This window comes from Ochotona princeps, chromosome 24, assembly GCF_030435755.1.
Source record: "Ochotona princeps isolate mOchPri1 chromosome 24, mOchPri1.hap1, whole genome shotgun sequence".
Taxonomy (NCBI): Eukaryota; Metazoa; Chordata; class Mammalia; order Lagomorpha; family Ochotonidae; genus Ochotona; species Ochotona princeps.
The window spans coordinates 23,873,387-23,895,234 of record NC_080855.1 but is presented as its reverse complement, the minus strand read 5'-3'; the positions used below and the strand labels follow the sequence as shown (position 1 = coordinate 23,895,234).

The 21,848-nt window shown below is 54.7% G+C and overlaps 1 protein-coding gene across 1 annotated transcript in view; it reads left to right on the top strand.

Annotated features, from left to right (window-relative positions):
• Positions 1-19,031, top strand: part of GSG1L (GSG1 like) — a 141,698-nt gene extending 122,667 nt beyond the window's left edge. The window contains exons 6-7 of the mRNA XM_004586835.2: positions 9,693-9,763; positions 18,509-19,031. Of these exons, the coding sequence (XP_004586892.2) occupies positions 9,693-9,763; positions 18,509-18,609 (172 nt within the window). The 3' untranslated portion in view covers positions 18,610-19,031. The remainder of the gene's footprint in view (positions 1-9,692; positions 9,764-18,508) is intronic.
• Positions 19,032-21,848: the final 2,817 nt, after the last annotated feature.

Genomic DNA, 21,848 nt, shown 5'->3' with positions numbered 1-21,848 from the left:
ACAGAGAGGGACCCCTTCCCACCTTTGACTGCTCCAGGACTGTCTTTGCCAAGGCCTCCTTTCTGTCCCTTGAACACTCTGAGCTCACCTGCTTCTCCACGTCAGAGCCTTTGCACCAGCTGTGGCCCTGCCTGGAATGCTAACCTGCTCAGCCCAGCTGACACCCGTGTGGGGAAGCTGTCCCCAATCTCTTGGTCAGTGTTTATGGCAAGCACAGCCTGGCATGTCCAGCTGCTGCAGCGGACGCTTGGACTCTGAGTTGGACTCTGGCCACCTCGGCGGGGGGAGGGGGTGCTCCAAGAGTGACCGCGGTTGGATTTGCTGAGTCAGGAGATGGGAGCCTGGCAGCAGGAGGCCACGGCTTGCTGGTGCCCCAGTTTCACTGGCTCCCACCAGTCCAGGGCCCAAGGTGAACGCTTCCCAGCATATGTGCAGAATATTGCTGTACACATTCATAACGCCAGCATTATGCCGAGGTTCATCAAATTTTATTTCTCTCCCCCTCAGAGGAAAGCATTTCAACTAAGCCGGGCTGTTCTATTTTTTCCTTTTTTTTTCCCCACTGTATTCCTTACCAAGAGCTCACAGCACTTAGATGATGTTACCAGCTGGCAGAGGGGCTCCATTGCAGGGCTGGAAGATGGCAATGGCTAGTGACTTCACAGCCACAGTTGGGGATGCCCAGGGTAGGGGATCCGGGACCCCAGCTGCCATGCAAGAGAGCAGGGGCGTCCAAGGTCCCAACTCTGAGTGTAGGTTCTAGTTGTCTCTCCTCACTGCTGGGGCCCTCAGAGTGAGGCCCTGAGCTGTCTCGGAAGTTCCAGGGCCTGGAAGATTGGGGGAGGCTCCCATCTGATCCCCATGGTAACATCATGCTGGGACCAGTGCACACAGAGAGTCTGTGTGTATGTGGCATGTGTGTGTATGTGTAGAATGTGAGTGTGTGTATGTATGTAGTACGTGAAGAATGTGCCTGTGTAGATGTAAGTATATGGATGTGTGTGTGTATGTGCGTGGTGTTTGTATATGTGAGTGTGTGACTTGATGGGGTATGAGTGTATGAGTGTAAAGGTGTGTGTGTATGAGTGTGTGAAAGTGTATGTAGGTATGACTGCAAATATGTGAGTGAGTGTATATGTGAGTCTGAGAAGGTTGTGCTGTGTGTACAAGTGAATGTGTGTGCACACGTGTGTGTGGTGTGTACATGTACCCGTGTGAGGGTGTGAGTGGTGTGAGGGCATGAACTTATGTGAGTGTGTGGATTTGTGTGAATTCCTGTCTCTTCCTCTTATGCCTGTCCCAGGTCCCAGAGTGCAGTGTGAACTTGGCCATGACTGGCTTAGGTTGCAGATGGCACTGCCTGTCTCAGAAGACACTGCAGAGCAACGGGCTGCTGTGCCTGACCCAGAGTCAGACACACCTCTAGACATGACCCAGCGGATTGCCTGGGAGGTGTGGCTGTTACTGGGGCCCCTGACAGATGCAAAGTTTAGGCACAAGAAAGCGAAGTGTCTCACTCCAAGCCACCCAGATGGTAGGAGCCACTGCTGGGACCCCACCACAGGCCAGGCAGCCCACTGTGGGCTGTGTGGTCGCTTAGACCTGACCACTGGTCTCTGCCCATCCCTGAGGTAGGCCAGGGCGCTGGGGTGATGTGTGTGTGTCCGTGAGGTGAGGGCAACTCATGGCTGCTGAGAGTCCATGGGACAACCGCCAGCCAGGCAGGAGAGAGATGGGCTGTGATTGTAGAGTGAGAGCTATGGGGGTTTGGGTTGATGGTACTGAGGGCCAGGTGCAGAGTCCAGCAGGGGAGCCATCTGTGCCCACTCTCCCCACTATCCTCCACCATGCAGGCCTCACCTGCTGACCCCCCTGGAGAGCCGAGGGGCACAAAGGAGTCAACTGTCCCTTGCCATTCCCCCCCACCCCAGCTCTGGGTATGTTTTTCTCTGCAGATCGGAGCAGCTTTGGTGTTCATGGGATGTGGAAGAAAGGTGTGTGGGCGTGTGCGCACACACACACTCATGTGGAGGAGTCCACATACACATGTGTTGGGTTTGGGGCAGGGAAGAGAGTGAGCCTGTTTCCCTCCATGCCTGTCAGCTGCAGCCTGCCTGTCCCAGCTCTGAGAGCTCTCTGCAGTGCATCCCCTCCCAGAGTCCCCAAGGTCTTACTCGGGCCTCTCCAAGGGGAGGTGGAACTGCTGAATCCAGGGTAAATATTTGCAGACCAATCGGGGTTTTCTGGAATGCTTAATGCTCAGATCTGGTTTGACAATGTGCGCAAGAAAATGCGATGCCTAGAATTGGCCCCCAGGGGGAATTTCAGCCGCACAGAGAGAACTTGGTATTGGAGACCACGTCTCCGGGGTAACGTGGGAGGACAACTCTGGTTCCTTCCGCAGCACTGAGGGCTCTGAGGTTACCTGCTTGGTTATGCTTCCCTTCCTACTGCCTCCTTGCCATGGCATGGCCTAGGCGCAGGGAGTGGGACCAGGTCCCTAGTTTCCAGATTGGAAGAGGCTTTGTGCCTGATGCGCAGGACTGGGTGGTTCATGGCAATGAGTTGTGCTGGGGAACAGAGCAGGCAAAGGCACAGCATGTCCTGTGGCTGGCGCTGTCCCCGTATGCGGTCACCCAACCCTGGTGGGTCATGCAGAGAAATGCACCGGTACCATCAAGTTTGTGGGTTCCCAACTATTTCTGTTTTCCTAGCTGGAGAATAGGCTGCTATTCACCTGGAAGCTTTATGTGAGATCTGCGGAGTGCAGCCTGGTGTGGTGTGATGGGGATGGGAGGCCTGTCTTTCCTCACCCCGTACAAAGCAAATAAGTCAGGGTCCCTGCCTGCCATAGGGGCACATGGCCAGTGACATGCCAGCACGCTCTGCAGAATCCTGCCTGGCAATGTACCTGGTTTGCCTTCTGGAGTGCTTTTCACATTCATTAAATAGTGGCATTAAAAAACAAAATGAAACAAAACAGTTTTCCTGTTCAAATGTAAGGTTTTCTGCTGCTCCTGGACAAGCAGAGACATGGGCCCGTGTTCCTGCACGAGAGCCATGAGTCGAGATTCATGGTGTGGCACAGTGTGGGAGTGCAGGGACAGTGGTGGGAAGAGTAGAGGATAGCTGGCTCATGGAAGTGCTTCAGGGCACGGGGCGCCTTCCCCAGATGGATGCCAGCAGGTGAGGGAACCAAGTTCTGGCATACGCAGTGGCACGGGCCAAGGTGCAGTCGGCAGTGAGTTCTGAGAGCAAGGTGCAGGCGACAGGTGAGCCTGGTGCTCCTGGATGTGTTTGTGTGTGTGTGTGTGTGTGTGTGAGAGAGAGAGAGAGAGAGAGAGAGAGAGAGAGATGGGGCTGGTAGCAACAGCTGCTTATCTGTTCCTGCGATGAATTTACTTACAGAGAGAGAAAAAGCAAGGGGACAGCATTCCAAAGCTCCCCATCTTCACTGGAGAGAGAAATCATGGTGTGGGTGGCCCCTGACTAGAGGTTGTCCGAGGTGGAAGCTGGGATGCTACCAGCAATGCCAGGGAAACAATCGCAAGGTGTTTCTTTCTAGAAGTTTTTCTAGAAAGCCCAGTATTGGAGACGCAAGCAGAGAGAGAGAGAGAGAGAGAGAAAGAGAGAGAGAGATCAGGCGGGGCATTTACCTTGCCAATGGCTCTATCTTCTCTGTTATTTTGCAAATGTTTTGTGGCATGATGATATTACTCAAGAATTGGGAATAAGTGAACCTTTTTAAAACCCCATTTATTTCTCTCTATCTCGCCGCGGGCCCTTTGATGTGACGGTTATGGAATCTTAATTTACTACCTGCGCTCAGTCATTTGCCAAAATTCCTTTTAATTCCATTCTTCGCTCCATTGTGAATCGATCGTTTAAGAGTCACTGCGTTCTCTGGCCTCTGTGCCCCTTCCGTGACGCTCACGCTTACCCGCGTGCTCGGTCCCCATCTCCCGTAGTCTCTGTTCTCCTGGCTCGCTAGTGCCTTCTCAGCGCCACCTTGCGCTGCTTTGCCCTGTGCTGCTGCTGGTGCTGGTGCGGAGGGAGGATGGATTCCAGAAATTCAGACATACTACCCCTACCCCTCCGCAGAGATTAAAGGGCCCCTTCTTCCCACCCCAACCGGAAATCAGATCTGAGGTGGCCCATCAGGACTCCTTGAAGTGGCCAAAAATCAAAGGACAAACATCTGGAGGGAACATCTGGAGGGAACATCTGGAGGGAGTAGCCACTCCTGCATCCCTCTGTCTTCTCCAACCCCTTCAGACAGCTAGCTGCAGGGGGAAGAGGAGGTGGGATGCAGGTGGCTGGGGCGGGGGTCCCAGGCCTGTCAATCTCCTCTTCTTGATAGCCAGGGGGAGGATCCCGGAGGACTGAGTTCAGCCGGTCCTTCCACAACAAATCAGAAGCCTCACATGTGATCTGGGACCCACAGCAAGAACCTGCGAGAAATGCAGATTCTCAGACCCTGCCCTGAAACTGCTAGAGTACCTCCAAGAAGGATCAGCTGGTTGGGAAGTGGGCATGACCTGCAGAAGCCAGCAGCAACCTTAAAGAGCAGAGCTACTCAAAAAGTGCGGTCCCTGGCCCGGTGCCCTTTGGCAAGCATCAGCCAAAGTGTGAGAACAGACCTGGGGACAAATGCAAACTTTTGTGGCAAGTTATCATGGCAGAGACACCCAAGCTTCCTGTGTTTATTTGTTATAAAGAGGTGGTCCAGGTAGATAAACACTTTTTAAAGATTTTCATTATTGTTATAATTGGGAAGGCAGATCTACAGAAAGAAAGGAAGACCTTCCATCCACTTGCTGGTTCACTCACCAAGTGGGTACAACAGCCAGAGCTGAGCTAATCAGGAGCCAGGAGCCAGGAGCTTCTTCCCATGTGGGTGCAGGGTCCCAAGGCTTTGGGCCGTCCTCGACTGCTTTCCCAGGCCACAAGCAGGGAGCCAGATGGGAAGTAGGGTAGGCAGGACATGAAACGGTGTCCATATGGAATACTAGTGCCTGCAAGTGGAGGATTAGCCAGTTGAATCATTACACTGGGCCCAGATTAAGAAGATTAATATAGGGGGTGGAGTCCAGTCCTCTGGAATCTCAGAGGTGCAGGGTGCTCTGGACCCTCAGTTCTGGCCAAGGCTGCAGGTCTGGAGAACAGCAAGCTTGGGATCAGGAAGAGAGAGGGACTCTGAGCTTCAAGGGAGCCCTTGGAGTGGAGAGCATGCTGGAAATAGGACTGGAGTGCCTTGTCCTGACCATGGCACATTAGAGAGAAGGCCTCATGGGCCCTTGCTGATGCCCTAGACCGTCAGGACCACAGTCAGCTTTGGAGAGAGGCCCTTCCGGGCTCCCCAGAAAGGCTTCGGCCCTTGTGCACCGTGAAACCTTGCCTTTGGACCTCACTGCACCCCAACCCTCCCTCCGCTCCGCCAGCTCCTGTCACCTCACTTGAAAGCACAAAGCCCAGACTGCCATCCATGGCTTACCTGGTGGAGTGATTGTGACCCTGAGAGTTTGGGGTTTCTCTGATGGCTGGGAGGCTGGCCGGGCACGGAAGTCCCCAATGCCTCCTAGAACCTTGCAGTGCAGCTGAGTCCCGGGGGAGGTAGTTGTGGGGGGACTTGCCTGGGAGTGAGTCCTCGGGTTGCCATGGAAACATGCTCATGCCCCAGACACCTCTGAGCCTCCCTTGCAGGGCAGCAGGCATGGGGCCGACCTGTTCACACACACTGCCTAGGAGCTGACTCTCTTCTCGGCTGTGTGCTGCGTGATGTCACCGAGGCAACTTCACATTGGCTAGGGTGAGACTTTTTGTCCCCATGGAAGTCCACAACTGTGCCTTGGGGCAACAGACAGGCAGGTGGTGGGACGGGGGAGTTGGTGGGGTGGGTGTTGGCAGCTGTGACTCCTCCTGTTACAACCTGCCACCTCTATGGTGGCACCCATTGCGCAGGTGGAAAAACTGAGACCTGCTGTTGCTGGGTGGAGTCATGCTGCTTTCTCCAGGCAGAGGCTCCACCCCAACCCTTCTGTGCTCCAGAGCCCAGGTCTCTGGCACCCAAAGCCACTCCCCTTGTTGACTGATGTCATGCACACTTGCTGCTCAAGCAGCATGGCCAAGTCTCAGCCACATCCCAGATGGCTGCTGTGCAATCGGCATCTCACTGGTGCATCTGCAGGACAGAACGGAGACCGGGTGAGGAGATAGGCTCTTTACGGAATTCACAGCCTTCAGGGTTCGGCTCTGGCACTCACTTGCTTCTAGAAATTTCCTCCCACACTTACCTTCCAGCACACACAATCCCCCCTGGGAAATTGGAAATTCCATAGCTGGTGGCTTTAGCCACACGCTTCTCCTGCAAGCCAAGCCTGTACTTGGATCCTTACCAGAACAAAGTCAGCTCCCTCCTGAATTAGAGGTTTTTGCCCTGCCAACCTTCTTAACATTTTCCAGCTTAAAACACAGCGCAGGGTCAGCCAAGTAAGAGCTGCTCAAGGGTAAGGCCTTCTCCGATCATTCCTGGGTCCCCGAGGCCAGCAGGTGTCCTGGCCCACAAGGACACTCATTGGCAGGAATTGCTGCATAGGTTGGCTGTTGTTCCACTTGCCATCCAGCTCCCTGCTAATACTCCTGGGAAAGCAGTGGAAGACGGCCCATGTGCCTGGGCCCTGCGCCCATGTGGGAGACCTGGATGGAGATGCAGGCTCCTGGCTTTAACCTGCCTGTTGAAGTCATTTGGGATACAAGATTCTCTCTCTCTTCTCTCTCTCTCTCTCTTGTTCTCTCTCTCTCCCTCCCTCGCTTTCTTCCTCCCCTCCCACCTCTCTGCCTTTCAAATGCATGAATCAATCTTCATTTATATATTTTTAAAGAGACTGTGTTGAGAATTTATTCCCTGGGAAGTTGAGCTTGTCCCCAGCTCTGGCCGCTGTGGCGGTCCCTATATGCCATCACTTTCTAGCCTGTGTGCTCGCTGGGCTGCCCCGCTGAGCTGAAAACTCTTGGAGAACAGAAACTATGCCACAGGTATCTCTGGCCAAACTACAATGAGCAGGCTTCCCCAGAGACCTCCTGGTGAATGATTGAATGAATGGATCAATGAATGAGTGAGGGATCCTAATGAGCAGTGGGTGAGCCCATTGCTCCCTTCTGACCAGCCCATCACCCCCCACCTTGGCTCTGCCTCCTCCTGTAGCCTGGAGCTTTTGGGTGTGGCTTTCCATCTCAAGGGCAAGGGTTAGGGAATGGGGTGGCTGTGCTTGGCCAGAGGAAGCAAGGGACAGAGGGGTCATGCCTTGCGGAGGAGCCTGGAGGGGGGGAAGCTGGCCAGGTGTGTGTTGTTCTCCCCATCCTGTGGGTGTTGTTTTGCTTCAGGGCACGGGGCAATGTAGCGGAGCCAGTGGCGCCCTGGGATTTATCTGGATGTAGTGTCGTGAGGGACAGAACTACTTCCATTCCCCGGCCCAGTCATCAGAGTGAGGGGCAGGGGCGAGGGTGCGGTGGCTGGCTCCACCCTCCAGGCCCTGTGCCCTGTGCTGTACCACTTAGTCATCTGCTTTTGCCCTGTGGGGCACTGGAGTTGCTGAGATCTCGAGAAGCCAGAGAGCGAGGGAACCCGTGAGAAACCCAGGTTGATGGGGAGAGCGCTGTGCCAGCAGGTGGAAGATCAAAGTGTATGCATACATACGTGTGTGTGGACACGTATGTGCATATGTTGCTGTGTGTGTGTCAGTGTGCACACACACACCTGTGTGTCGTTGTCTTTAGGCGGTGGGTGTTGGGCACAGCTGTCTTGGGATGCCCCTATCCCATGTTAGACTGCCTGGGCTCTATCTAGTCTTGGTTCCAACTCTAATCCCACGAGGCAGCAGGTGCTGGCCCAAGTACTTGGATCCCTGCCACCCACATGAGAGACCCAGATGGAGTTCCTGGCTCCTGGCTTTGGCCTGGCCCCAGCCCTGGCTGTTGATGTCATTTGAGAGTAAACTGGTAGATGGGGGAAAAAAAAGTCTATGTCTGTTGTGTGTCTCTGCCTGTCAAATAAGTTTAAAACATTTTCAACAGCCCAGAATGTTAAAAAAAAAAAAAAAAAAAAAAAGCAGAGTTATCTTTAGGTTATGTTTTCAGTTAGTTCAGAGAAATGTTATCCAACCAATAAAAATCTGTAGCCCCTAAATCAGAAAGCAGAGGCGAGCCAAAAGACCACTCTGATTCCTAGGTTGTTACAAAGAGGCAGTGACACCGACTTGGGGGTGAATACGTTGTCTACTTATTTCTGGGGCGGATCTGCGAACAGCATGCAAAAGCAGCCACGCTGCTCGCAGCCCATGGGTCTTGCCCACATGCAGTGACTGTCAGTAAGAACCACAGCCGTGTGCCCCGATACCTCTGGTGTCTGGGCAGAGTGGCACTGGGGCGCACCTCCAGGCACCTCTGGGCACCTTCGCATCTTCATCAACAACATGAAAACATGGTTGCCTGTCAAATAACAGGCAGCAAGCAAGCCTTGGAGGAACTGTGGTATTTAGTATTCATTATCGCATTGGGACGAGCTGTGTACTGCCCTGGGCATGCGTGAGCCACGGAAGACTGGGGAAGCAGATGGAGGAAAGGGTACATCTCGGAAAGCAACTGGAGGGAAGGTTGTGTGGTGCGGTAGATTAAGTTGCACTGGGGCGGGGGGGGGGGGCAACTGCGCCCCCTGTTGCAATGCTATCGCCCCGTCCCGGCTGCTCCGCTTCCCATCCAACTCCTTGTTCACACATCCTGGGAGGCAGGTACCTGGGCCACTGCTACCCACGTGGGAGACCTGGAAGCAATCCCTGGTTCCTGGCTTTCCCATGGCCCCCAGCTCCAGCTGTTGCAGGCATTTGGGAAATGGAGCAATGATTGAAGGTTGTTCTTTTTTTCTGTCTTTCAAGGAGATAAACATTTTATTTGTTCTTGCTTTAAAGAGCTAAATGAGCGGGATGACATCAGTTATTATTTTTAAAGATTTATTTATTTGAACGCCAGCGTTACAGAGAGAAAAATTTTGCATCCAATGGTTCACTCCCCAAGTGGTCACAGTGGTTGGAGCTGGGCCAGTCTGAAGCCAGGAGCTTCTCCCAGGTCTCCCATGTGGGTGCAGGGACTCAAGGCTTTGGGCCGTCCTTGACTGCTTTCTTAGATGCATTCGCAGAGAACTGGATGGGAAATGGAGCAGCTGGGATGCAAACCAGTACAGCACTGAACCCATCCCCCGCCCCCAACGAACTTTTTTGAACACTAATCCTGGACCACTGGCATAATACCATCTTAGGCTGCAGGTCACCAGGCGGTGTAAAGTCCTGGCAGAAGTGACTTTGGGGCCAAGCTGCAGCAGCCTCTCTGTGGGGCCGCTCAGGGTCTTCCGGGAGAAACTAAGGCCAGTTCTGTGCCTGAGATATCCTCCCTGTCTGATCCTCCTGTCCGCCTGACTGAACCTCCCGGCCTTGTTTAGTGACACAAGTGACTCCATCTTGATCCCAACAGCACCCACAACACACCCGTCTCAGATCCCGGAAGTAAGGAGAACACAAAGACACTTTGCAAAACATCCTCCAAAGGGGGCGACAGGAGAGGGGAGCGGGGTCGGGGGAGGTGCTCCCGGTGCCGCCACCTGCCGCCTTGCCCGTGACTCCAGCTCACTCTTGTCTCTGCAGGCTCGAGAAGGGCGAGTGTAGCGAGGAGGAGGACCTGCGCTTGGACTGCCGCCACGAGCGCTACCCGACCCGTAAGTGGCTGCAGCAGAGACATCCGCGGCCACCTGCTGCTGCGGAGGAGGGGTGGGATATGTGAGGGGTTGGAGCTCCTGATGGAGAGGCGGAGGCTGGTGCCACAGACAGCAGTCTCCTCATGCACACTGGGCAGGGATTCTAAGACAGACAGGCAGTCAAGCCGCGGGCTCCAGGCCTCATAGGCCCGCATACAACTGGACTGGTCTGTGGATAGGAGCCGCCGCTGCCCTTGGCCGTGAGGCATACGCTGTCGGGGTCTGCATGTGGAGGCCGCTGTTAAAACAGAATCTGGGGCAGCTGTTAGGAGACCGCTGGACAGAGACAGGAGAGGTTGGGCCTTGCTCAGGACAGCAAGCAAGGAGCCGAGGGAGAGCAGATTCAAACACAGTGGAGTCTGCCACGTGCCGCTCCCACCGCACACAGTCCTGAGGCTTCCCTTAGTTTTTTTTTTTTTTTTTCAAACTTGTTTATGGGACCAGCGCTGTGGCATAGAGGGTAAGGCTGCTGCCTGTGGCCCCGGCATCCTATAGGAGCACCAGTTCAAGTCCCAGAGGTACCCGCTGCTAATGTTGCTAAAGCAACAGAGGATGGCCCAAGTGCTCGGAACCCTGCAGCCACGTGGGAGACCCAGAAGACGTTCCTGGCTCCTGGCTTGCACTTTGTTCAGCACTGGCCATTGAAGCCATCTGGCTGAGTGAACCAGCAGATGAAGATCTCTCTCCGCCCCCCTCTCTGTAACTCTTTCAAATATATCTTTAAATAGATAGCTAGATGGTAGCTAGATAGATAGCCATCTGAAGGTAGAGAGACAGAGGCAGAGCAGCGGGTTCTGTTCTCTGGTTCACTCCACCAGATGACTGCAATGGCCAGGAGCCTGGAACTCAAACTGCATCTCCCCTGTGGGTGGCAGGACCCAAAGAGCCAACACCTGCTGCTGCCTAGAGCAAGCATCACCAGGAAACTGGACCTGGGCAGGGGTTGCCCCAAAGCCAAGCACAGCAGCATGGATGCAGGGGTTCCAAGCAGCTTGTTCTAACTGCTATGCTGAATGCTGGGGTGTCTGTACCTCACCCACACCCTCCTCCCGGCCCTTACACTGTGCCAACTCTCAGTCCCTACAGCCAAGATTGTTGTGCATGCTTGGCAGCTGAGGAAATGAAGGCTCAGAGATGGAGTGTGTCTTGCCCAAGGTCACGGAGCTTGGGCTGTCCTCAGCAGGGGGCAGTACAGCTGGCCGTGTCTTGCTCCGTGGTGAGACACAACTTGGGGAAATGGGGTTGTGGAGCAGCCAGAGGCTGGGAAGGAAGCCGGGTGGGAGAATAGAAGAAGAGAAGCGGGAGCACGGGGCCTGGCGTGTGGCCCAGGTGCCAAGTACGCACTTGCGGAATGGGGAGCCCTGGAAGTGGACACTGCAGGCACACATGCTTCGACGCCAGTTGTCTGAGCTGGGGTGGGGATTTCCTAGAGGAGGAACCCAGGAAGTAGGGGATGGAGATGGCCGGGCATGACTGCCCAGGGAAGGGGTTCCTGGAAGCCCACAGCAGGGATCCAAGCTAAGTCCCTTGCTTAGGATTCCGCGGTTCCCTGCAGATTGGGCAGACAACCCAGGCTGGAAAGAGGCAGCTGGGGCTTGTCTGGGTTCACTCCTCAAGGCACTACATCAGGCCAGGGTGAAGCCAGGAGCCTGGAACTCCATCTGGGTGTCCCATGTGGGTGGCAGGTGCCCAAGCACCTGAACCACACCCCCTGCTGCCTCCCAGGATGCATGAGCAGGAATCAGACTCCATGAAGACATTTCCTTGTTGGCTTTTACGATCTGCCCCACGCCCCAAATCTGTTTTGCTCAGGTCCATTTTCTTAAGAGCCTGGAGCAGTTACGGTACACAGCAGGTGCTCAATCATTGCTCTGCGCCTTCAAATGCCTCATGCTTCCCCTCTGAGCTACCACTTTTATATAAATGGTTACATAAACTTGAGCTTCTCTTAACTGCCCCCAAACTTGCTACTTTTTCTTTTTTTTTTCTTGGGCTACTGTCATATGAATTCTGCCACGTTTCTTTCCTTGAGAATGCATTTGCTTTTGAGGTCTGCCTTTGGGGCTCTGCAGCGCTGCCAGCTACCTCGGGAGCACATCAGATGTGACATCTGACGGAAATGCTGCTGCCATATGGACCAGGTGCTTGTGGCTCCCCTCCCCCTGGCCGCTGGGGTTTGCAGCTGATTGCAACTGTCAAGTTCATTGCCCAAGACAAGGCTTTGATTAGGCCAGGTGTGTCTGGAAGACTGGGCCTGGCCAGGTCTGTCACTTGTCAGGCCCAGAGGTGACTTCTGGAAGCTCTGTCTAGACAGGTCCCTTGCTGCCACTGCTGTCCCCAAAATAGCACCAGGGTTGGTGGTGGTGAGGAGGGAAGTGGGGCTGGGGAAGGAGATTTTAGAAGAGACTTTGACCCCAGAACCACCTGGTGATTTTCTTAGATCAAAAATCCAATTCTATTGAGTGTGCTGCTCGAGTTGCTTCCTTGATTAAAATGGAAACAGACAGTATTTTGGAAATAAAGACCTAAGCCAACTGGCCAGGAGTGCAGGACAGGCACGCAGCCTGGAGACAGCAGAGACCCTGGAGTGAGGGCTGAGAGGCAGAAGCCAACATCTGCATGGATGGGAGTCCCCCGGGAAGCCCAGCCTGACATTCTGCATTTCCAGCCCAGGAGGTCTGGGAGGGTCTGGAAGTCCCTGTTCCTAGCAGGTCCCTCAGCTGCTGCTCCCAGGTGAGCTCTGTCCTTGGTAGGTCCCTGCTCCTTACACACACTATTCAGCAACTTCCAGGTAGGAGCCACTGCCTCAAGGGCAAGTCGCCTTCCCATCCATTCTGAACTTGACTTTGCTCAGCTCCAGCCACCTGCTGGGCGTCAGTCACCGTGCTGGCCCTCCAGTATAGGCCCCCTCTTCTCCCAGCTCCTTGCTTCCGACCACTCCCTTCTGTGCTAACTTGCTGATTTCCAGTCTTGAGTAGGAGAGTCAGGAGGACAGGTACCCCACTGTCACACTCACCATGGTTGCCCCAGCATGTTGTAGGTCACCCACGTCTTCATGAGATAGGAGCTCTGGGTCACATGAGGACCTGGGGCTGCAGGAAGCCAGCTCACTGGTCCTGGGGCCCAAGCAGGTGTGACTCCAAACTCAGGCACTGCCTTCTTCGCTCTGTGCCAAGGCAGTTACTCCCCAGGTGTAGCTTTTGCTGAGAAACACTCGGAGAGGCAGGTTTCCCTTGCACAGTCACCATCTCAGCTGGGAGCAGGCCAGGCACTGCCATCACATAGGTCTGCTATCGGCAGCCCCCCTGCTAGGGCTCCTGCACCTGGCACCCGGCTGCTCTGCCAGGAGAGCCCTCCACTCCTCCCCCATCTGCTTGCCAGCCCCTTGCTCGCCTCCCCGCAGCCACAACCCGGCTGTGTCTTTCGCACCTCCTGAGAAATCCCATCTGCCTGCCAAGAACCTGTTTCGCACCCTTTCCTTCTGCCTGAAGGGACCCCCCCCCACCTCCCTTCCACCAGTAAAGCACAAACGCTACCCGTAAGATCGGGAGCTTCGGCAAGCACTTGTGAGGTCTGGCTCAGACATCTGCCATGGTGTGCCCTGCCCCTGGCAGAGGTTGTGTTCGTCTCTACCTTGGGCTGTCCTGGGAGACAGAATGCTTGGAGACTAACCTCCCTGGGCCTCGGGTGACATGTGTTTGTGTCCCTCCCTGGTGCCATGGGTACCTAGAGGGCAGAGCTGTGACCTGCTCATGACTGTAGATCCAGCTCCCAATATAGAAGGAAGTCGGCATCCAGCTGTACCCAACACAAGTTCAGAAAAGGAAACAGGAGTCCCTGACTCTGGGGAGACATGTCAGGTTAAGTGCCCAAGTGTAAGAAAGAGATGAATGTTATGGACGTAATGAGGGAATCTCCAAAAAGGGACTCCAATGGAAGAAAAACCCAAGATACATGCCTCAAAGTAGACCAGAAAAAAAAATCTGATCAGGTAGACCAGAATACGCAGTCAGGTAGACCAGAAGACCTGACCAGGTTGACCAGAAGACCTGACCAGGTTGACCAGAAGGGTTAATTTTCCTGTTCTGGTGGATCCTACATAAACTCACTCTCCTTCCTGGACCTTCCTCCTTTGTCCATTCAGCAGATAGGCACTCCTAGTACCACCCCGGGAACTGTGCCACGTGGTACCGATGCAAACACAAACAACACAGGTCTTTGTCCTGCTATGACACCCAGACCCATAGAGGAGGCAAGAAGAAAACAAACACATGTCCCAGTACAGTGGCATCTCTGGAGGTGGGAGATGGCAACTGGGAGAGACAGTCAGGGTGCCCTGACTTAGGAGGTGACACTTTGAGTATCATTAACTTGCGTGTCACTAGCTGCTGATTTCCAAACCAGACTGCCTTAATGCCGGCCCTGATCTGCCTTCCCTGTCGTTCATTTCTCCCCATCCCAGCTCTTTCCAGAGGGCGGAATTCAAGGCCAAGCAGCCAGGAGTAGGATTCAACAGGGGTCCTGGAGATGCTTTCAGCACCACGGACAGCAGAGAGCAGGAGGTGCTCACTCCACCCCACCAGCTCAGGACTCATCTCCACCTCCTCCGTGCTTGTTATAAACAGGGGCAGGAGAGGAGGAGTCAGCTCAGGACTTGCCCTTGATTGAGGTGGGCTGAGAGCTGGGAGCTGAGGGCTTCCAAATAAATGCCTGCTGTGTCCCCAAAGAGCTGAGTGGGTTGTTACAACATCAGGGCACAAGTCCAAGGAGTTAGAATGTGGGGAAGAGCCTGGGGTGGGCTGGGCCAAGAGACCTCCCAGAGAAGGATCATTTGGAAGGAGACGGGGGATCCACAGGACAATTCTGGCCAAAGGACCAGGTGTGCAAAGCCATCACCTAAAGTCACGCAGCAAAGACAGCGTGGGAGAGAGTCGGGGGGCAGGCACAAACTGACACCCCTCCCCAGGAGGATGGGGGAGGGATGAGTCTGGCCCAGGAGGTGCCATGGGGCCCACAGATGGCATGAACTCCCAGAGTCCTTCAAAACATTTATGGAAAGGGGTGGGCACTTGGCGCAGGGGCTGAGATGCCACCTGGGGACATCCACAACAGAGTTAGAGCCCTGGTCCTGCTCCGCTTTCTGCTTCAGTACACCCGGCAGGCAGTGGGTTCAGGCTCCTGCCACCCATGGGAGGAATTTGGATGGAGTTGCAAGCTTGCAGGCATTTAGGGAGGGAACCAGTAGCTGGGAGAGCTCTATCAGTCTCTCTCTCTTAAAAAAAAAAAAAAAAAGTAGCAGGTTGGTGGGAAAACTTAATTCAGAGGTGAGTTTAGGGGGCTGGCATGATGGCTCAGTTGGCTAATTCTCTACCTGCAAGTGCCAGGATCCCACATGGGTGCCAATTTGTGTCCTGAGTGCTCCACTTCCAATCCGTCTCCCTGCTTGTTCCCCGGGGAAGCTGTGCAGGATAGCCCAGGACCTTGGGACCCTGTTACTTACAAGGGAGACCTGGAAGAGGCTCCTGACTTTGGATTGGCTCAATTCCAGCCATTGCAGCCATGTGGGGAGTGAACCAGCGGACAGAAGATCTTTTCTCTCTATAACTCCTTCTCTCCACCTTTCTAATAAATAAATAAATAAATTTTACAAAAAGATCAGCTCAGGGGTGAATGTGGGGTGTCAGGGTGCCCAGGTTCAGGTCCTGGTGCCAGCTCCTGACTTCAGCTTCCTGCAGATGCATATCCTGGGAGGCAGTAGGGACGTCCCAGGCTGTTGGGCCCCTGGCAGTTCCATGGGAGACCGGGATGGAGGTTCTGGCTCCCAGCGCCTGCCCTTAAGCCACTGCAGGCCTTGGATGAGACATTTCCTTGTCTGTCTTTCTCTGGCTCTTTGACTCTCAAATAAATAAAAATAATCTGGTATGAGAGAATTTGAAATCCACGCATAGCTTTTTTCATCATCTACATTTTCCACAAACTTTTTGAGGATCACCATACTTTTTTTTTAATAAATAAAAAAAAAACCCCTCTTGATTATCAGTATTTGTCAGCCAAGAGGCTTCGTTCTGAAGTCTACACATTCGACTTCTCTGAACCTTCTGGAAGCCCTGAGCTGACACTCTCCATGGCAACAGGGGCAACGAGTGGCTGGAGTGGGTTTCGGTGACATGCTGGGGCCCAGAGGGCATCCAGGGCTGGGGTTCCCTAGAGCACAACCCCTTTTCTCCTGGCCCTCACATGGGGAGCTGGCAGACAGGGAAGCGGAAGGGCTGGTGGGGATTCAGTAGGTTCTTTGCACACTCTGTAAATGGCTCTGGGCCCTGAAACCCTTCTAGGAGGCCAAAGAAGATGGGGAAGGCCCAGTCTTTAGTGGCCTGGCCTCCGGATCTGGATGGACAAAGAACATGGAGTCAACTTGAGGCGGGCCAGTCAGAGGATTTTGCTTATAAAAGCTGCTTTCTCTGGCTTCCAACAAACCCTCTACCATCAAAACCCCTCGACAGCCAGAAGAGTGGCTCCGCTCACCTGGGGAAAGCAATCAAACCTGTCTGCACACCCAATATTTGCTTCCAGATAGAAAAAAAATTTGTTAAAAGCCCAGCACCTTCATCTTGGCAGCAAGCAGTTCCAAAGATTGCAACTGTTTTAGTCACTGGGGCCAAAACAAACGTTATTTTTGTTGGTTTTTTTTTTTCCTAAGGCCAAATCATTCCAGAATGTTTGTGAAAATGTTTCCCACTCCTTTAAAAATGCAATAAAATGTGCAAAATGTTAGCATTAAGGAATATTAGAAGGAAAAAGAAGCCTTAACACTCACACGCAAGCTCACACATACACCCATAAACACACATTCACACACACACTCATACACTCTCACACACACCTTTTCACCCCCTATTTCCATCTGGTCTTATCATCAGAATGACTTTCGCCACACGCAAGTTGCCTTGGGGATGGAAGTTAACAGTAACGATCTCTCCATCCCTGGAGGTATGCAAGCAGGTGCTGGGCTGCCTGTGGACTCCTCACCTCCAAACATCTGACCCTAAGGTGTGATGAGCATGTGGGGGCGCCCGTGAGCATTCATGGCAGAAACCCCAAATAGCACGGAGCACACTGCTGTTCACGTTCAAATTGGGACCAGGAACAGACAACCTGTGTGAGCTCCACCATTGCCATGATTCCTGAGGCAACAACAGCACTTGCCGAGCCTCAGCTCTCTCATCTGGAAAATGGGTATGAACTGTCTCCCGGGCTGCAAGGATGAAGCCCTGTGAGCTTGGCAGAGCTTGTTCACACCCCTTCTCTCCCATCCTGGCCCACCTGCCATCCTTCTCCTTGGCTTTTCCTTTACCTTTTATTTAAAGAGTTATCAGAGAGAAAGAGAGAGAGAGAGTCTTCCACCCACTGGTTCACTTCTCAAATGGCTGCAATGGTTTGGGCTGGGCTAGGCTGAAGCCAGGAACCCAGAGGTTCTTCCAGGTCCTGCCCGCCCCCACCCAGCCCCCAGGTGGATGCAGGGACCCGAGCACGTGGGCTATCTCCCACTGCTTTCCCAGGTGCATTAGCAGGAGCGGGATTGGAAGCGGAGCAGCCAGAACTTGAGATAGCCCCTTATGGGATGCTGACATCCAGGTGGCAGCTTTATGCACTACACCACAGCACCGGAGTTGAGTTTTCCTTTGTTTCCACCCCCACAAATCCCACATGCAGCACCCCCAGGCGGTGCTCTCAGCCACTGCTCTCCCAGGCTCAGGGGCTGACCCTGGACACAGTGCTGCTTGGAACAGGTTCTCCAAGGTAAAGACATCCCTGGAGGTGGGCTGGGAGGCTTCCTGGGGGAGGTGGAACTTGATCTGGGTCTTGAGGCTCCCACAATAGGTGTGAGAACCTAGACATAGGTCTCCAATGGGAATGGCTTTGACCCTGGACAGAGAATGCTGGAGGAGGGGCAGAGAGGAGGAAAAACTTGCTGGCCCTTCCTCTTACCGAGGCCTGGAAGGTGGACTGAGGGCTGAGGATGGGCAGTTGGACTGGATGCTGGGCAGGTGTGGACTGGGTGCTTTGGCCAAGGCAGTGGGTGGGCAGCTGAAAGGAAGGGTAGAAGGTAAATGATGGATAAGTGATAGGAGCAGCTATCTGTGGGCAGGTGGACGGCCACGGGGTAGGCTGTTGGATGGTTTAGCTGACTTTACAGGAGACAGGAAGGCCGCACAGACATGGGGAAGTGGTGAACTGGGCACTTTCGGGGTTACAAGGCAGGTGGGTGTGGACTGGGGAGCAGTGGGTATATTATGGGGGGTGGAAGGGTGGGCAGGTGCGTGGTGGGTGAGGAGACGTGAATGGGCTTTAGAGCTGTGGGTGATTGGGGGGTGGGAGAGTGCGGGAGCACGTGAGTAGTGGACACATGGGTAGGCTGGTCACTGGATGGTAGCCAGTCCTGGCAGAGGTATGATTGGTGCAGGTATGCTGCTGAGCTAGCAGGTGGGCCGGTGAGGGGGAAAGGCTAATGGGGTAGGGGAGAGAAGGGATGAGGATGGGCTGATGGGGAGTATGTGTGATGGTGGGTGGTGGACAGGTAGTTGATGGTGACTGATAGCTGATGGATAGGTGAGTTGACACCTGGAGAAGGGGCAGGGCACTGGCTGTGCAGTGAGCATGCATGGAGGAAGGGGCTGTTGGTTCTGACCTCCTTGTCTCTTGCAGGTCACCAGCCGCACATGGGGGACTCCTGGCCCCGGGGCTCGGCACAGGAAGCGGCACCAGAGCTGAGTCACCAGTGCTGGGTGCTGGGGCACTGGGTGTGACAGACGTCCCGGTCTACTTGCTGGGTCTCAGGCTGTGGCTGGCATCACCTCCCCGGCGCCCTGGAAGCCTGGCCTGTGTGCTGTGGAACTCGGCCAGACTTGTCCTGCCCGCCTGCCTGGCAATCCTGGACGTGGGGGGCCAGGATGAGACCAAGGGCTTTACCTGGCTGCACAGAGACCTCACCAAGGCAGCCCTGCCTGAACTCTTGACGTTACCAAGGGCAGAGCCCACCGGGCACAATGGTGACACCAGAAGGGGCATGGACACTGGTCACTGAGTGTGGCCGAGACACCCATGAGCCACCAGGAAGCTGAGGAGGTGCCTGGTGTGTGTGTTTGAGGAAGGAACAGCACGCTGGCATAGCAAGAGGTCACACAGCAGGCACACAGCAGGGGCTCAATAAATGCTTCTTGAACCTGTTGTCTGGTGGCGTGTGGAGGCCCAGGTGCTTGCTGGGCTTATGGCTGCCCTCTCAATGTCCCTCCAGAGTGTGCTGAGGTTGGGGCCAGCAGTGGGAGGCTTGCAGAGAGGAGCCTGAAGACCTGGTCTGGCAGGGTGGTGGGCAAGGCAGCATGGGTGTATGCTGGAAGGCCTGCCTCAGATTCCAGAGTGTGGATGAGATGGGCAATGGGTCCTGTAAGGAAGGAGAAAACCCCCTTGCAGCCTGACCCTGTGGGGTGGGGAAGGGCATGTTGCACCCTGTGTCTCTACTTAAGACCCCAGGGCTTGGGTGCTAGGGAGCCACCAAGGGAGTGGACAGCCCCAGAGATTCAGCGACCTGCTGGAGGTGGCAGAGCTAGCTAGCGTTAGAACCAAGAGCCCTAAATCCAGATTCTGTTCTCTCCCACGAGGTCATAGTTCTTTCCAGAAAGGAATTTCTAGAACTTTCTAGTACTTTCCTCCTTCCTCCATTGATCCATCCCCACATCTGTCTCTTTCATCATGCTTCCTTCCATCCCCATTTGCATACCTCCATCCACCCATCTGTCCACTTGTCCATCCATCTTTTAACCGGCATCCGTCCATTGATCCACCTGCCTTCTCATGCGGCCTCTTTCTGTCCTGGGTCAGGCATCCGTCGGTTATCTCTCCCTGCACCACTCACCCTCCTCACTCAGCCATTCCTCTGCTTGCCCATTTATATGCTCATGGGATTTGCCACCCCCTCCTCTGTACCAGGCATTGAGATGGGAACCGAGACACCCAGAGGTGGTGTCTGTGGTCATGGAACCCCCAGATAAGCAGGACAAGCAACTGTAGTTCAGTTGGGGGGATAGGGCAGCAGGTTCTTGGGTTCCCATTCTGCTCTTCCTATTCTTGCATTTAGGCAAGTCTCACTTTCCTCACCAGCAACCTCCTCAAGCTGCAGTAAGGAGGAGAAAAGTTAACGCAGGTGAAGGGCTTGCAGGGAACCTGGCACACAGGCAGCATTCACTGGTGACAGTGAAGGGACGGGGCAGTGAAAGCTGTGCAGGTCTGGGGTGGCACCTGCTGGGGGTGCAGGCACCCACCTGCTGGGAGGGGCACAGAGCAGCAGGCAGGGCAAACGGCATCTGAGCTAAGACTGGAGGAGGATGTGTGGGTTGCTGCACTGAACGGCAGGAGAGGGACACAATGGGACCGTCCTAGAGCCCAGGTGGCAGGGATGGAGGGACAGAGGGACAGAGGTCACTGGTGGGATCAAGGCCAGCAGGGTCTCCGTCCGGCCTCATTAAGAAGCTGAACATCTGCTGTGGGCAGCTGTGAGGCCAGGTGCTCCCACAGGGAGGGACATGCCAAAGTGACCATTCCAGGAGGCTAGTGGCTTTGTGGAGGCCCCGCTGCCTGCGCAGCCCTCACTGGGCTCCAACTGATAGCGAACATGCTGGATGGCCCTGGGTGGGGGATAGTGGAGGAGGAACAGGGAGGGGCACGCTGGCCATGAACTCCCTGGTGATGGAATGTGCGCTATGTGGGGAAGTCAGATTGTGCTTCCAAAGCGTCAAGTCTCAGGTGTCCGGGGGATACACGAGGCGGAGGTGCGTACTCATTCATTCATTCACTCATTCATTCATTCACTCTTGCACTGATGGACCAAATGAGTGGGTTTTTTTAGCATTCATTCAGTGTGCACTGGAAACCCACTCCATGCAGCTGGAGGGGAGCCTTGGGAAGAGTTAGCGGTCTCAGGGGTTGGGACAAAGGGCTGGGCAGGGGCAGGCAGGCCCCATGAGCTCCCATTGCCTGGCCCATCCCACCTCCTCAGTCTCCTGGAGCCGGTGCGTGGATCACAGGGAGCCAGGAGATGGTTACGGTTGACACACAGGCAACGTTTTCATCTATTTTAATAGTTGTGTTTATGTAAATGTGTATTAGAAAAAAATGTATAACGGGCGCATCCGTGCTATGATTTCAGACAATATTGCTTAGGATAAAGCCAAAATAGGCATCTCACTAAAAAAAGAAAAAGAAGCAGGCTGGCTTAAAGAAAACTCCGAAATAAATGCTCTTGTGAGTGGTGATTATGCGACAGGGGGAGAGGGGGGCCACGGCCAGGCGGGACATGAGGACGGGGAGGGACTGCGGACAGCTGGGGCTGCTCTGGACGCTGGCTGGGTGAGGAAGGGGCAGAAAGTTGGTCTGTCATCTCATGCAGCAGGAAGGCTGTCTGTTAGACCAGAGGAAGCACTTCCACATGAGTGAGTACCCAGGACACTGAGGATCGCTTTGGGGAGTGAATGTTACTGTATGAACTGGAGAGGAGCAAGGTTGGTTTGAAGATGGGATGAGGACAGGGAGGTGGAATAGGGGGAGCTGGGTGACACCCAGAGGCCTGGATGGGAAAGAAAAGACCATGGGCTGCTGGCAGGCAGCCTCTGGAAACAGCCGGGCCCGCAGTCTTCCTGGGCGGGCATCCCTGTCTGCTCTTGGCTGCCACACACTCAGCTCCCCTGGTAATAGAATCGTCAGCTTGATTCATGGCTGTTCGTCCACTGCGCCAGGCCTGGGGACCATGCTGGCCGGGGGGGGGGGGGGGGGACAGGGAAGCAGGCCCTGAAGAAGGGCTCTGGGGAGGGGGGCTGTGTACCAAGCTAGGCTACCTTCCACTCTTGCCCTTACCCTGAACCTGCCTTGGGCCTCAGGCATCCAGGAACTTAGTCCCGGGAAGGAGGGAGTGCCCCCTGCCAGGCAGCGGGCTGTGCAGGCAGTTGGACAGACGCTGCCTGCACCCTCACAGGCTGTTTGCATCATCCCGCGG